This window comes from Myodes glareolus, chromosome 1, assembly GCF_982192425.1.
Source record: "Myodes glareolus chromosome 1, mMyoGla1.1, whole genome shotgun sequence".
In the NCBI taxonomy this organism is placed as follows: domain Eukaryota; kingdom Metazoa; phylum Chordata; class Mammalia; order Rodentia; family Cricetidae; genus Myodes; species Myodes glareolus.
Window position 1 is genome coordinate 25,420,618 of NC_142026.1, and position 17,040 is coordinate 25,437,657.

Genomic DNA, 17,040 nt, shown 5'->3' on the forward strand with positions numbered 1-17,040 from the left:
ATGTTTCAAATGTGTAGCATTCCAAGGTTGACGAACAATGATTTACAATGATTATTCCCTACACCAACAGATTGTCTAAAATATTTACTTTATCAAAAATTGAAATCAAGACAGAGAACCTTTTCAAAGTAGCATACCTGTCTTTATCTATTCAGAGTGTGATTGTTTTATTCTTCTAGATAAATTTCCTAAAGCTCTTGGTCTAGGAGTTCAGGAGGAAAGACTAAACAACAATTTTGCAACAGATATTTATTGATAAATTTGCAACATTAGGTACAACACATGGTTACATCCAGTATTTGTGCTTTGGAGGGTAAGTAAACATTTATTGGAGCACAACAAGAATTTACACACAATATTTTAGGATTCTTTGAACAAAAAGATATCATTTCTCATATATTAACACAAAGAAGCACAGTTCAGTTTGAGATGATAGCTGGGTTTCAAAACCTGGTTAATGCATCAGATCAAACATACACCTAAACCTGGACCATCTGCATGATAAATGCCCACTGAGGTCTGAAAAAAGATTCCTGCCATGGGTGTGGGGGAGAGTTATGGCTTACCAGCAAGCTTTCTTGGATTCTTAGGATGCAATTGATAGGGCAGAAAAGTTGGCATGGGGGCTGGCTAACATTTAAAAGTATTCTGTAAGCTTTAAAAATAGAGTAAAAGTATACTGTTTTAGAAGATACATACTAACCATCTTTCTGATTGAGAAAATAAAAATGAGTATAGTATATTTAGTTGGAAAGGAAGAAATCCTTTAGGGTCCTATAGATACTTTATGTTTTCAAAGGAGTATATCTCTGCTATGAATTTGTAAAACATGTAATAAATGCTTTTATTTGTCTAATTTAGTGTCAATATTACCCATCCTGGAAGTCTGTATTTTTGGCTGGCCCTGTCAAGCACAAGGCCATTACCCTGCATTGTAAATGTCTTTGGAGAAGCATGTCAGCTATACAGATGGCAACACATTCGTCCTACAATCAGCCAACAAACTTCATGACACTCTACAACTTGAGACAACAATCTCTTGATGGTTAATGAAGCTCCAAGACAACTCAACATATTATTCAGATAATCTCTTCATAATTTACAATAAAACAAAAATGATTTTTTTCTCATATAACTCAATACACAAGCTTACTTTATTGCAAAAGACTATTATTTATTGTATTGTTTACTGTTAAAATCCTGTCTTTAGGCAAGAATTCCATAATGATTTTACTCAAGTCATAAATGTAGTGATGGAAAGAAGGCAACCTTGAGCTTGAAGGACAGTAGTCTTCTGAGGAGCTCAGGGGTGGTTGGGAGGAGGGGCAATCCTTATCAGCCACTGCAAATAAATGAAATCACTTCACATGGGTGCTGCTAACATTGTTGCAAGAATGTTAGTACTCACTGATAGTGATCTGAGGGTTTTATATAGAGGCATGGAAACTTGCAACTATATCGCAAGTATTTCCTTGGGTGAACAACCCATGTACCTGCTAAGCAAAGTGCAATGAAGGGTTTAGAATAATTTGTAGAATTTTTTAATGACTCGATGACTTTGTTTCTTTTTGATTCACATAGCTGGAGACATTACAGATCACTCTATATTATGACATATATGCGGTGTAGCTTTTCTGGAGGAGGGGTTTGTTATAAACTTTCCTGTTTGGGCCCCACTAAAGTATCTCTCTCTGAAACCATTCTCATTCAAGCTATTTTGGACAAACCTGTGGTGAAATTGATTGGCACAGACTTGTATTTCACATTCTCTTGGACTTATTCCTTGTCCATGGTAGTGGAGCAGGCTTTTAAATAGTTCTGCTAATGGGATGCAGTGTATTGAGAAAGTTCAGAGCATTTAGCGCAAACCACTGTAACCTAAGCTGGGCTAGAGGAAGGAAAGTCTTTGCGGGGTGCACTTGACTTATCCTAGTTCCAGGAGCCAGTCAAAGAGACTCGGAGTCCCCTCTTTCTTCTCTGCGTGCATTTTGCAGTACTGGACAACGGCATGAAATATATCCCCCACCTTCCAGGACTTCTGATGAACAAGCTTCACAACTTCTAGAAACTAAAAGAAGACACAGAGTTAGGACTCACGTATTGTACTGTCTGTCCTCACCAGCATCTCACGGAACAACCCTTCCAAAGACTGGGCTCTGAGTCTGTGTTTCAGCATCCTTACTCTCAGCGGACATTTTCAAAGATAGTCTGTTTCCCTTTCAGACATTTCAGATAATGAATCCCTTTCAATTTGCAGTTCTATTCATAGTGGAGGACTGGTCAGAATAAGGACAATTCTTCTAAGAGGTAATATTTTAGGTAGGTAGCGTTTTATCAAGTTCAGATTTTTTTTTTTAAAAAAATCTGGGTTAGACTTCTTGCACCAGGATTGTAAAACAATTTCTTACTAGATATGTGCATTAGAGAAAATATATTGAGTACTAAATTTCTGGTTCACCCAATGCTTCCACATTCAATAATGATAGACACCTCTCCCTCCCTATGCTAAGATTAAGCATCAAGATGTTTCTCTATAGCAATAGTTAAAGGAAAACAAGGACACATCATAGACTTGTTAGATAGTACTGGTACCACTTTTAGTTGGCCATAACAGAAAATTCTAGACTCCAAATGAATGATGGGCTTAGAATGTTTTCTGGTAGAGTCTAAATAAATCAATTTTCTAGGCTGGAAAAAAAAATACTTTAAGTATCTGAAAACAAATACTGTCAAAGAGTCTTCGGTTCTTGAAAAGGAAGGCAGTTGTTCATTGAATTATGGCTATTTCTCTCCCTAGAGTAGGGCACTATCTTGGTCATGGTTTTCTATCCTGTAGTAAAGAGAGAGTTAATTAATATTTACTGAATGACAGAAAGCGCATTAGGCCAAATGGAGTCAAATGCGTTGTAACTTGTCAAGAAATATGGGTAGACATTGATTATCATTGAGGATAAGCCCGCTACTGAAAGGATTCTTTAGATTTAGGTAGCATATTTGTACACATAAAATTAAAAACCAAACATGCATACCTATATAATGTATGCTTAATAATTCTCCACTGAAATGAAACTTTATGGAGATGCTTGGAGGTCATGGATTTTGGAGTGGGAAATGACAGCCACAAGTTTCTCCACAGAAGATGGCCACAGGGCTTCTGTCCCTTCACACAGTGACTGAGAGCAGTGCTCGTGTCACTGAGGTGGGATCTTCATGACCTCATCTCATTACTCATGACAACAGCAGTGGGAGTCCAGCTTATTTGGCGCCATGTATCTTTGCTGTACTCTTAGAGAAATCACTAGTTGTCTGGGATGCCTCTCCATCCTGTTTGGTTTCTTCTCTGCCTGATTCTGACCCTTGGGGACAGATGTGAACCCTTCATAGGAAGGCTTTGTATGCAATGCAGATGCCCTGAGGACTGAATGGTGGAAGGGAGGTGGTTGATTTATGGAGACTCGAGAGAATGGCTTTGAGAGCTGTTACATACATCTTAGTGTGTATATAAACTCAAGTCGTGTTTTGAATGGAACAAGAGTGCAAACAGGGGGCTTTAGAGAATTAATGTGAGTAAAGGGAGTGGAGGAGGCTAGGGCATCTGAATAATTTAATTAATCAAGCTTCCTTAGCTCTTACTGGAAATCTGAAGGATGGGCAGATGTCTGTAGTTTGGACATTAAGCTTCTGAGAAGTCCCTGAGTGATGCTCACATAGGTCACTGGCTTCGTGCTCAGGATTTCTCTGAAGGGTCACACCAAACCTTTGGCCAAGATTGTTAATTAAGGGTACATCTTTTTTTCCTCACATATCAATGTCAAGTCTGATAAAAGTCTGCATACATTGAATTTGGCATAGCCCCTTTCTGTAAACCTCAGTTTACTCTGTTATCACCCTCCCACTTATGTCCCGAATCACAACATCAGGGAGGACTCTGAGGACTCTACTCTTTGCAGAATCCTCTATGTCTCAAATCTTCCCAGAAGTCAGATTTCAGCTCCTTTCCAACTACCGTGGCCTTAGAAAAAGGAACTTTCATAGTGGTGAGAACCAAAAAATGCCAATGAATGACCTGACGTGGTTGAAGTGTACCAGAGTTAGGCCACTCAGTCAGTAGTTGTGGAATGGCCATTGGCTAGAATGTATCTGTTGATTCCTAAGGTCAGTTTGTATCCTATTAGATCTCTTTGGTTGTTTTGCTTTCAGTGTTTGCTCCTGTTTCTGAGACAGGATCTTCTTATGGAGCCCTGGCTGTCCTAGAATTTGCTTACGCAGGCCAGGATGACCTCACATTGATAGCGGTCCTCTCGGTCTAGCCTTCCAGGTACAAGGATCATAGGAGTGTGTCAGCGTGCTTCTTCACTAGGCATCTCTAAAAAGATGATCTGACCCTACTAATGCAGCAGCTGTGCTGAGTCCTGAAGTCTTGAATCATGTGTGGAGCCGATGAGCATGAACGTCTTGTGTTTCCTCCATAAAAAAACAGTAAACGTGAGTCAAGGTTGTGAATGGACAGAGAGGACATTTCTATCCCAGTATTGTAGTCTCTCCCACCCCCACCCTGTGGTACTTAGGATATAATTCAGGATGCTGTGCGTGCTAGCTAAGTGCTCTCTCATAAGCTGCATCTTCAGCCATCTTTCAATTTTGTATTTTGAGACAAGGACTTACTAAATTGCTCAAGGTCACCATGAACTCTTCAACCAGGTTGAACTTGAATTTGTAGTTCTCGTGGCTCAGACTCCCCAGTAGCTGGGGTTTATGAGCTAGCTCCATCAGGACCAGTTTATTGTTCTGTTTTTAGAACTACATTCTACTTAGTAATTGACCCTAGAGCTTTCACTAAGCCTCCTCATGCTACGGTCGGTCATGATCGGCTTTAGTATATCGGGGATTTTGACTTTTACCCTGCTCCACTAACAAACAAACATCAACAAAACATTTCTGTACTGACTTATCAGAATCAGCAATAATTTGGTTCTTTTCCTGTAGACTACAGAAGACTTTAGACCTTTTTTTTTCTTCAGAAGCTGTGGCTTAGGAAACTCAGGAGCATCTGCATTCTGTGACAGTTTATCACGAGCAAACACGAGAAAAGCTCCACAGTCGAGAGCAGACCTTTGTATTCCCAGGTGCATTCTGTAGATTTGATTGTTCACAGTTCATGGTAGAATTATGGGAATTGCAGCAAACTGTGTCCTTTTTTTTTTTTTTTAAATAGACAGCTTTAATGCTCCCTTCTGAATGCTGTCACTGTCTTTTACTCCAAGACACAAATTAGATTTTATTAAGTAAGACTGAGTGGACTCCTACTTCATCCCTGAGGTTATGGCCTGGAAAGCTCAAGTCTTAAGTTGGTTGGATCCTGGAATTCTAGACTTTTATCAGGACTAGGGATTTGGGTTTTACTTCCAGTGGAAATTCTGAACTAACAGGTAAGGCTCTGGGTTTGGAAGACTTTTGGGGTGACTCTAACACTCCCTGATTTGAGATTTCTGATGAAAGGATTAGTGCAAGAAAGTATATTTTGTTTGTTAATTAAAACCCCTAGAATCTAATTTATACGCCCTTTTCGTTTCTTTGTTATGTCTTGACTTACAACTGATACTTTAGAGTTTGTTCCTGTGTTTTTTCCTCTTGTTCTCCCTCCACCACTTTCCTCATTGAATAGAATAAGAAATTAGAGGGGAGCCTTTTCTGCTCTGACTCTCCCTTCCGTTGGAAGGTAAGAGTTCTATCTATTTCCTCTTTCTTCACAGTCCTTTTTGTATACTGCTTCCAAGAAAAGGACACGATTCTCAGTGCCGTTCTAAAGATGAACAGTACACCATGTTTACGACAATCAGGCCACGGCTTAGCTCAGGTTTCAGAAGCTCACTGAGTTTTTACAGAAGGAAAAGAGCTGAAAAACAATGATCCTTGCTTAAAAAAAAAAAAAAAAAAGCAAAACCCGAAGTAAAAAGCCCCAATAAACCCCGAAAAGTAGCTAGTTTAAAAATGTTTTTTAATAATGATGGTAATGACAGTTTATTTATTATTTATTGTTTTGGTCAGTTAATTAAATTAAATTGATCCGATGCCAAGGTTGTAGAGACCTAAGTTTGTGAACTGTTTTAGGTTATGAGGTATCAGAAGCGTTTCCCTGAAAGGTTCCTAGGCGTTAGTGGTTTTCAAATGGCCAGAAGGAACTTGGGGGTTTGAGTTGTGAATGTGTCTCCCAGCTGATTCTGTTTTGTGCCTCTTTAGCTCATGGGTGTGGTGTAGAAAGCAACTTCGCAGATGCGTTTTGATTTCTTTACTCAGAATCAACTTGGCGCTATCTCGAAGTGGCTGTTTAAACACTGTGACCTCTCCGTGAGCTCTAGAGATAGATAGTGTTTCTTCCTGAACTGAAATGCAAGCTCGGAGATACCAGGAGCACTTACTTCTTTTGTATCCTGGGAGGTGGAGCTTAGAACAGAACCCGGCTTGGTGAGGTTACTCTAGGAATGTTTGATGGATGATTTTGAATGTCTGACCTTCAAGGGCATGCAGCCTTCTAATGATAAAATAAAATACATAAGAAGGAGAAGTCTGGGAAATAAAGGCACCATGAGTCACTAGAACCTAAAATACATATTAGGCATCTGGAGTACTTGAAATTGGCCTTTTCTGGGATTCAGTTTTTATTGTCCTTAAGTGCCTTCCAGATTCAAGGCCAAGTTTTCAAGGCACCTTGGGAAAGATGATTTGCTCTAGTTAGTGAACATGCTTCTCTCCTCCCCTTTACCACATGCGTCTGTTTTTACAAAGCAAAAATATTAGTAAGCTGAGACCACTAGAAGTAGATGCATATTTGCTGTGGGTCAATAGTCTTATCCTGTCACTTGCAAGTAGCTAGGCAGGAAGTAAGTAAGTAAGTAAGCCAGGAAGGAAGGAAGTAGCCAGGCAGGTGGGGCAATCAGGCAGGAAGTAGAGGCAGGACAATGAGAATTTTGGAAAGAGGGAAGTTTAAGTCTGCAATTGTTACCCAGACACAGAGGACACAAGATGTGACTGTCTCGCCAAAAAAACTACTAAGCCATGTGGCTAACTCAGACAAGAATTATGGGCTAATGTAAGTTATAAGAATTAGTAAATAAGAAGCCTGAGCTAATCGGCCAATAGGTTTATAACTAATGTAGGCCTCTGTGTGATTCATTGGGACTTAACTGCTGTAGGACCGGATAGGACAGAAAACCTCAGTCAACACATATTGACTATATTCATTGTTGAGAAAATTAAATCTTGATTCCCAGAAATAAAGGTCAGGTTTTTGGTCTGAGGACATAGTTCAACATACATGAAAGCTGGGGTTTCAGAACCAGCTTTCTGAAACCCCAGAACAATACAAATCAGCACATGAGAGGTTGAGGCATGAAGGTCAGACATTCAAGATTGCTGCTGGAGAGGTGCATCAGCAGCTAGGAGCACATACCACTCTTGTAGAAGACTCAAGTTCTTCTATTATTAGCACCCATATTGGACAGCTCACAAAAGCCTGTAACTCCAGGGGGTCAGATACTCTCTTCTGACCTTCAGAGACACTTGCATTCCCATGCATATGCAATTCCACCCCTCCTTAACATACTCACATAAGTAAAAATAAAATAGATTCAAGGTCATCACCTACTTCACAGAGAATTAAAGGCCAGCTTGGACGAGACAACACCTTGTCTCAAACAAACAGAAAGCAACAGCAACAAAAAGATGTAGGGTATTTGTCCGTGGATGTCCATGGTACTGAGTGATAGGAGGAAGTTGCCATCCTCTGAACTTAGAGTTTCTTTTCTCTGAGAAGATGAGGAACTAAAGAAATGCTGCTGATTTTGCACGCTCTCTACTGCTCTCTTCCCCACACTCTTAAAAATGACTACTCAATTACATGGCTAATTACAAACAAATAGAATTGAGCCTCAGATCTGACTACTAAAGAAAGAACACCTAAGGGTTATGTAAGCTTTCTTTATTTAATCAATCCAGTCATAGACAACCAAGGATGATGCCCATTTATATCAAAGTTATTCTGTGCAGAGAGCCTTCATTGACTCTGAACAAAATCTGGAAATTTGAGTCCGTCAGACTGCATCACTAAGATTTGAGTTCCTTAAGCTGGTTGACATGCATGCATGAAAGATCATCCAGTATTTTTCCTGAAAAGAGGAGAGAAACCTCTATCTTCTCAGAAACACAGTTATAAATAAAGGCAGGCTTTCACTTTAAAATTGAAAACCAGATAGCTGTAAACAAATACCAAGTTCGAATTTAGTTTACATATTACATATTCATTACATATTTACATGTACATCCCTGCTCTTGCAATAATGAAAATTTATTAAATATACATGCATGAAAAGTGATTGCTCCTTTAAGGAGGTAGATTAGATTAAAATCTGTTTAATTAACATACCATCTAAAAATGTACCAGGGCATGCTTTTGTTCAGGTAATGGCTAGAGATACAAAAGCAAACCTTTATGTGTGATGTGGGATTCCCCTCTGTATGCTGTGAATATGTTTTATTACCATTGGTTAATAAAGAAACTGGTTTGACTTATAGCAGGGAAGAATATAGCAAGTGGGAAATCCAAGCACAGATAGAGGAGGAAATAAGGCAGAATCAGGGAGATGCCATGTAGCTGCCAAAGGAGAAAGACACCAGAACTTTACTGGTAGGCACAGTCTCATGATGATACACAGATCAATAGAAATGGGTTAATTTAAGATATAAGAGCCATCTAGGAATACGTTTAAGCCATTGGCAAACAGTGTTGTAAATAATATAGTTTCTGTGTGATTATTTGGTATGGAATGGCTAGGAGACTAAAGCACAGTCTCTGTTTGCTTATGTGAACCTGGAAGCATTGCCTTCCTGAGAACATTCTTGGTTCCCTCCCATGAGACTGAGCACAACATGAGAGAAGCCCAATGTGCTTGTGGATTATGTTCTCTTAGTCCATCTACTGTACTGGGCAGGTCATGGGTGGAAAGACTGAAGGGAAAGCTTCTTAACTAGTGATCTCTGCATCACTTTGTCAGCAAAGAAAGGACAGTTTAGGGGGATGCCTGGGTTGGGTGGACTTGAACCTACAAGAAATTGTAAAAGTAGAAGTAGGAGAGGGTGTCAGGAATGAGCTCTCCAGCAGGTGTTCAGATTGCCTGGAGTTACAGAGATTTTGAAACTGGTCTAGTTTCTGAGTGAATGGGCAAGAAAGTGAGAGTTTCATCAAAGGATGCTGGATTTTGGCACTGAGCATTGGAAAGTAATTGAATATTAAAAAAACAAAATGAAACTGAAGACTGCAACCCTTAATATCATTTAACCAAGAGAGACACGTTTTAATAAGGATTTACTCAAGAGTGTTTTCAACCAAAAATAGAGTTGAGGGATATAAACAAGAAAGTTTAAAAACTTGGAAAAAGTGCCTGTCTCCTCAATTCTGTTTCCCTTTATCGCCAACTATGTAAGAAACAGAAAGTTGCTGAAGCAGTCATATGAACGTATCACTACAGCTGGTGGCTTGAAGTCTTCACAAGGTGTCTTTGGTTGAAAGAACTAAAGATTAAACACTCCAAGTTCATATGGATTAAATGGACAATTAAATGGGGTTCCAGCTGAGATAAAAAGCACGAAACTGTCTTGTTATCCCACCCAGACATGGCACACTGTACCTTTTCAATTCTGTTTTCCTGAGATTTCTTAAAGTAGATTGTGGGGATCCCGAGTTCTGAGGCAGCTATCCACTGCAGAGTGGCTCGGAGCTCAGCATCAGGACACTCTGGCTCCAGGTCAAAGTTGATCACGAGCAGACTCCTCTGGGGGCTGGCTGCTCTCCCTGGCAGACCAGAGGCAAGTTCTGCACAGACACAACCACAACGTCACTCTGCTTTCCGAAGCGTCACTCCAGGCAATTGTGTGTCAAAAGGATGAGAACATGGCTTACCCTTGATGCTTTCTGATTGTTCTTTAATAATCTCCTTTTCTTCTACTAATTCACTTTGGGAGAAAACAACAGTATATGATTGGTAATGCTTTGGAAGAAGAAGCTGTAATGGAAGATGAGGTGATGGGTCTTTCTACAAAGTGCTACAATGCATTCTTAGAGGCTTTCACAGAACAAAGTAGAACCATGTGGGTGTTACACAGGACAGCTGGGTCTGCCACCAGTCTTCCCTACCACCAAAGGGCAGTGCTGTGTATCTTGAATGGCATGCGTTAGGACAGTCAGTGGGGGAGAGTCTGAGGGTTACCTTTTTCATTTCTTTTCAACTCCCTTTCCATGAACCTCCACAAGGTCAAACAGTTAGAACTTTGAGGTAACTGGTTGTAATTTAGAGATTTATCCTTTTGCCTTTTTCCTGTCTCTCAATGGACCACATTTTCATTTTTTTTGTCACAGTGTAGTTCTGTATACTGTAACAATGATGTACATTTGAATTTTAAATTAGGGGAATAGTTTTTACAAGCATATTGTTCTGTGAGCTGGAATAAGGACAATCCACAAACTGGGAAACAAAGATAGAAACAGAATGTCTCAATAACAGAGTCTTTACTCTTTTTCCATTCTTTTTTTTTTTTTTTGTGGAAGTAGAGCAGACTGGAGATGTCTTATAATTAGTGTCTCATAACTAAACCAAGCCTCTCCTTATCCATTGTCATGTTTAATACTGGAGGTTTTCTGCACAGTGTGGACTTGTTATAGAGCCCTGTGTGTAGTGGGAAGACCCCGTAAAGTCTCCTGAAATAAGGCCATTTATCTCAGTAGCTGAAAAGAAGTGACCCTTTTGGGAAGCCTGCAGAAGTCCTATATTTTTCTAGTTTCTAGAAATTTGGAATAAGATTTTTTTTTTTGAAAAAAAATGTGTCTTTTGGTGATAGAAGATTTTCTTACATTCTCTGTTACTGCTAAGACCTTTCTCATGCATTCCATTGTATGGATAAGTTAGTGAGGCAACATTAGTGAGGCAAACTTCACTTTCTCTGTGTGTGTGTGTGTGTGTGTGTGTCTGAGAGAGAGAGAGAGAGAGAGAGAGAGAGAGAGAGAATAGCTATCCTTCCATTTATGAGAGAGAGAGAGAGAGAGAAAGAGAAAGAAAGAGAGAGAGAGAAAGAAAGAGAGAATAGCTTTTCTTCCATTTATATCTAATTATTTCCAGGAATGTCAATTTTCTAAGGGCACAGAGCCACTGACTGATCTCTTGCAAGTAGCATGAATGACCTTGCAAAGGACAGATGCAATTTCTCATATTATGTAATGATGGGCTGCTGGGTAGGGATGGAGGTGATCTTGACTTTCTCTCAATACAAGCTTTTCCTGAAGTTACAATTTCATATTGAAAAGAAAGATGGAGAACACGATAAACAAATGTTTCCTGAAAGAGAAAAATTAATCTGTCAAAAAATAATTTTTGCTAAATTTGTTTTCAGTTCTCCTAAAAAAAAAGAGCTTGTGCGGGTTTGTGTTTGCTTGTGAGTAATAAAAACAATGAAGGGTTGTGGCAACCTCCAGTTACCAAAGAACACACCCATTCAATGGTGAATAAAGTGTGAATCTGTAGCTAGCCAGAGGGAAATACATTAGGAATCAGCATTAGGGCAATGCGACTTTATCCGTTCTGAATACCCAAATTATATTCTTAGTCATTATGACCAAAATTAGCATACAACTGAATTAGTTTTTCAGAATAGTCACAAATCTAAGCAGTAGTTATGACTTCAGGTTGCCCTCCTGGTCTGCATCATTTTATGTAGTCTTATTCATCTCCAAGCACTTCTCTGGATGCATATTGAGAGAGCAAAGTTACTACATCTCCCTCATGGCAACCATTGGCATTAGATACATCCCATATCACTAAAACCCCGGTTTCCACAAGCAAAAGAAAAGCCACTCATAACCAAGTTTACTGAAATGACTGTGTTTTCCAGCAAAGGTTACTGAATAGTCTTCTGAGGGAGGCATGGCACAATTTGAATGGATATTTTTGCTAGTTGTTTCCGTAAATCAAAATAGGTAAGATGATATATCTTTCTGATTATGTTGGTAAGCTTTATCTGCAATGGCTATTTTTTGAGGGACATGTTTGAAACCAAGAAAGCAGACAGTGATGGGGTTGGGGCCTATTCTAGGTCTCAGTTCTCCAGCGACATGGAACCACAGCGGCACAGACATAATGAGTTGGTAGCTGGGCACAACCTTCATGACCACGATGGATTGCCAGATGGAATTGGAGTGGTGCTGCCAGTCACTGAATCACATGGCTACTTACTTAATCATGGGAGAAGATGGTATGCTTTCCTGATAAATGTCCAGGTCCATAATGCCAAGACTGCTAGTGGCACTACTGTTGCCATTGCTGACAAAGCAAAAGTTTACATATTAATGCCTGTCGCCACCCTTGGTCACACTGCTGACACCGATGTTCCATTGTAGGAAGGGGCCCTTCATTGTTCTTGAGGGCGCTATTGATTTGTGTCTGACCTTCTGTATTGGTATTGATGTTTGAATAAATTAAAGACATAGGTAGAAGCCAAATATGCTTATGATAGTAATACTGATACTGACTTGTAATTTCTCTAGTGGTAAAAAAAGAGGGTATTCATCAAGAAGACTTTTTGCTATTGGGCATGCTTATTCAGTTGAATATACTTCTGAACATTTGGCTACTAAAAACACCCTAATGCTTATCTGGCTGCTCCTTGTATCTAGAAAGAAGTCAAGGAACCACAGTCTGCCTTTGTTAAATGGAGGATTTTTTCTTAGGGTATACCACAGGATTTCATAGAATATACATTTGATTTCTTGTTTCCCCAGAGGGTTATAGAATTTACATACAAAGTTGAGTAAGGTTTTTCCACCTCAGAAAATGAGTAAATGAGTAACATGTGACATATGTGTCTCAGAGAAGAATATCGGATATAATATCACTATTATAAGTTGTATAATCAACATATGGTTTACTTAGGGGCCTGGAATAAACTCTCTGAAATGTAGTACCATTGAGACAATTTTTAGTACTTGCCAAATAGAACCTGTCCAATTTTTACCAAACTCACTGAGTCTCCTCACACATTCTGTATTTTTCAGAAACATCTTTTCCAAGAAGGGTTTTACAGTAGTAACTTCTAGTGTGTCATGTAATGGGGTTCAGGAATTGTGTGAGTCACCAAGAAGGCTCTCTCCACCTGAACGTTCTTGTCTGGAGTACTCAGCAAAACTAAAGGAGAAAGTCACAGCCTCAAATCTGACACTCAGTGTCCAAAGATATCATATTTAAAATCTGTTTTCCAACATTTCGTGGAAACATTTGAAGTTTGGGACCACTTCTTTAAAGTAAAATGTTCCTAAATCTTATGTTGTACTGCCCTGCCAGAAATAGAACTTTGAAGATCTTTTATCTGTACCCAGGTGTTTCAATCTCTCTTGGCACTTGGCAGCAGGCCTGTTTGGACAAACTGTGATCTAAATGGGGTCAAAAGATTTTGGACACAAAAGATCACTTTAGCAGTTACAACCAGATGCTCCTTTCTAGCTTTTCCAGAAGCCATACAGACGATAGGGAAGATAAGGGGAGGGATTGGTTAGGGAGAACCCCACCACACAGTGTGGAAACACTTGGCTTTGTGGAAACCCAACCTATGTTGCATCTGAAATACGAATAAATCAGAAAGACAGCTCAACCTGATAAATTGTAACACCAGCTTCCATTCAAACAAACACACAGTTTTTAGCACTGAACATACTTGCTGTGACTTTTGGGAAAGAGAACACAGTTAACTCTTAAACGTAGCCACGCTAATTCAAGCCTCAATTGTAACTAGATATTAAGATAGCCTCCCCCAATCATGATAGGACAAAACTTGGTCAACTTGGGGTATTTCCTCTCTTCTCTCTCTCTGTCTCTCTCTCTCTCTGTCTGTCTCTCTGTCTCTCTCTCTCTCTCTTTCTTGCTTTTCTATTAAGGGTACCTAGCACTGAACTATGAGAAACATTTTTGGAATCTTGATTGAGGCTGACTTATTAGGCAGTCAGGACAAGGAGGAGGAAGTACCTCATGGACCGCTCGCTGAGCTGTAGAAAACTGCTTGTGTCGTCCGGGTTGTCCTCCTCATTGGCCAACTGGGACCAGCTGCCTGTACTCTCCTCGCTGCTGCTCGGAGGGTTGGGGGATTCTTCCGGGGGACTGGCTTCTTTCAAGACTTCTGCTTCTGATTCTTCTCTGTTCTTGAGGCTGTCACTGCGGACATCAAGACATTATTACCATGAGAGGAGGTGCAGCATGGAGCGGTTCTCAGAGTTCACACTGGGCTCCCGTGAGCCTACATCTCCACACACCAGGCATGATGTTGGACCTAGTGGAATCTTACTGTTAGCGGCTGCTCCCTTTGAAGCTGGGTCCCACCTTTTCTTCTCAAAACTAAACTCCACTGGCTTTCTTGTATCTTCCATGCATCACTGTTTACTAGATTTATTTGTTTTTAAAGTAGGTTGAAAGGAATCATTGAGGTATAGTGGTGTTTATCATATTTATTTACGTGCGTGTGGCAGGGTGGGTGGGGGTGTTAGTACACGCATGCCAAGGGACCTGAGGAGGTCAGAGGGAAACTTGAGGGAGTTGGGTTTTGCCTTCTGCTTTATGTGCTCAGGCCCCTGACAACACTGGGGACAGGGATGGTGTCGTGGTATGTCTGTCTTTAGTGTGTCCTCCCCTTAATAAGACTAGCTTTCCTTACCACAATATTGAAATTTGAGCAGGGTAAAAGAGAATGAATGATGTGGTCATGGAGACGGTATTTAGTTCCAAAAATAAAAATGTAGGAATGAACAAAATACACCAACAGAGGAGAGGTTCTGGCCTCTTTTATTCACCCAGTTGAAAAGCAGTTTTGGGCCCAATTCCTTATTATACTATATAGAAATTCACTGCAGGATATTTCTTGCTAAAAAGGGGAACTGAGCCCTAGCGTCTGACATGGAATATCCAGGTTAACAAATAAGTCTGTCAGCACATTTTATTTTATCTCAATTTCATGCTCTATTTACAGCAAGCCTCACATCTGTGCCATAAAATGCGAATTCAGAACCAGTAATGATTACCCAGAGTGCTACTTTTTGTTTGCTCTCGGGAGAAGCGTAGAGACTCACTTATTGATGGGTGAATGACGCACAGAAGTGGGGGCGCAGATGTATGTCATCCGGCAGCCCCCATTCTGACCCCCTCCCCCCGTTCCCACAGGAGCTTCGGAGGACTGTGGCCATGTCAGCGTCAACTGTCCAATCTCCACGCTGAAAACAAACCGAGCGTTCTGATTTTTATCTCACACGCCTACACACCATCTGTGTCACTGTCATGAGATTTCCTTAGGTCAGTTTTCTTTTAACATAACCCGACTGTGTTTATTTTAAGCCATTGTCATAAATGGAAAGTAGAAATCTCTCGGCACAGGTAGAAGGCAGCAGTTTAAACAGACAGCTGATGCCAGGCAGTTATTACCATAGGAAAGCCTTAGGAAGAACAAATGAGAGCAGACATTTTTACTTCTTATATATTTTATTTGATTGTTAAATGCATAGAGGTGCATATATCCACCATTTGAGGTAAAAAGAGCATAATATTTTTTTAAATTAATTTTCTCCCTTGATTTTTACAATCACTGATACACAGTTCCATTTTGATGATTTACTCTCAGCTACTTTTTAAAAATTTAATTTGATAATCATTTAAGAAATTTTGCTTGCTTTTGTTTGTTTACTTTGTGTATGTTAGTGTGTGGGTGAGCCTGTGCCACAACATGGGTGTGAAGGTCGGAGGACAATCTACAAGAGTCGGTCTCCCTCTGCTGTGTCAGAGCCTGGGGTCAAGATCAGATTTGACCCGCTGAACTCTTGCACTGGTCCTGATCTTTTTTAGTTTTTAACGATGGAGACTTAGTACGCAGATAATAAGCTGTTCTGATTTCCAAAAAAGAAAACCAGAAACATTTTAAAGATATCTTTCTTAAGTAGCGTTACCATCATATCACAAATTTTAGCAAGTTTACATTTCCACTTTAAGTTCAACTTCCCTTATAAGCAACAGATAATGTGTTAGTTTCTAAATATAAAAATGTTTAACTATTATGGAAGATTTTTTTTTATAAATCTGTTATCATTAACTTTAGGGGTAATTCCAGCATGACCAGAGAACATATTCTTTATGTTCTAAATTCTTTTTAATGTATTGTCTTTCTTTTTGGCCTATGATACATCATGAAAAATGTTTTAAGTGCATCTGAAAGAAATACATACTTTGCTGTTGGGGTAATCTGTTTTGTTTTTTTTTTTTATTTTTATTGAGCTCTACATTTTTCTCTGTTCCCCTCCATGCCACCTTTCCCTTCCTCTTCAACCCTTTCCCATGGTTCCCATGCTCCCAATTTACTCAGGAGATCTTATCTTTTTCTACTTTCCACGTAGATTAGACCCATGTATGTCTCTCTTAGGGTCCTCATTGTTGTCTAGGTTCTCTGGGATTGTGAATAGTAGGCTGGTTTTCTTTGACTTATGTTTAAAAACCTCTTCTGAAAGAGTACATGTGATAATTGTATTTCTGGATCTGGGTTACCTCACTCAACATGATGTTTCCTAGATCCATTTATTTGCCCACAAATTTCAAGATGTCAGTATTTTTTCTGCTGTGTAGTACTCCATTGTGTACCACATTTTCCTTATCCATTCTTTGGTTGAGGGGGATTTAGGTTGTTTCCAGGTTCTGGCTATGACAAACAATCCTGCTGTGAACATAATAGAGCATATGTCCTTGTGGCACAATTGAGCATCCTTTGGATATATACCCAAATGTGGTATTACTGGGTAGGCTGTTCTTAAATTGTATAAATTGATCTGACTGTGAATGTTGCTCTTTTTAAATCAATCAATATTTTATTAAGTGTTTGGGAATTTCATACAATATATTTTGAACATCTTTACCTTCCTCTTCTAATTCTTCCCACTCCTCCCTCCCTCTCCATCTTTCCATGTCTCCTTCCCAA

The 17,040-nt window shown here is 39.6% G+C and overlaps 1 protein-coding gene across 3 annotated transcripts in view; it reads right to left on the minus strand.

The window, feature by feature from the left end:
- Nucleotides 1-234: 234 nt before the first annotated feature.
- The window catches only part of Sphkap (SPHK1 interactor, AKAP domain containing), a 141,126-nt gene continuing 124,320 nt past the window's right edge, over nucleotides 235-17,040 (minus strand). For 2 of the 3 annotated variants that reach the window (XM_048459146.3, XM_048459144.3), the window contains 5 exons: nucleotides 14,061-14,246; nucleotides 12,279-12,365; nucleotides 9,956-10,008; nucleotides 9,684-9,868; nucleotides 235-2,068 (listed from right to left, as the gene is read on the minus strand). In XM_048459146.3, coding sequence (XP_048315103.3) covers nucleotides 1,925-2,068; nucleotides 9,684-9,868; nucleotides 9,956-10,008; nucleotides 12,279-12,365; nucleotides 14,061-14,246 — 655 coding nt within the window. In that variant the 3' untranslated portion in view covers nucleotides 235-1,924. The remainder of the gene's footprint in view (nucleotides 2,069-9,683; nucleotides 9,869-9,955; nucleotides 10,009-12,278; nucleotides 12,366-14,060; nucleotides 14,247-17,040) is intronic. The other variant, XM_085697539.2, reaches the window with a different exon arrangement.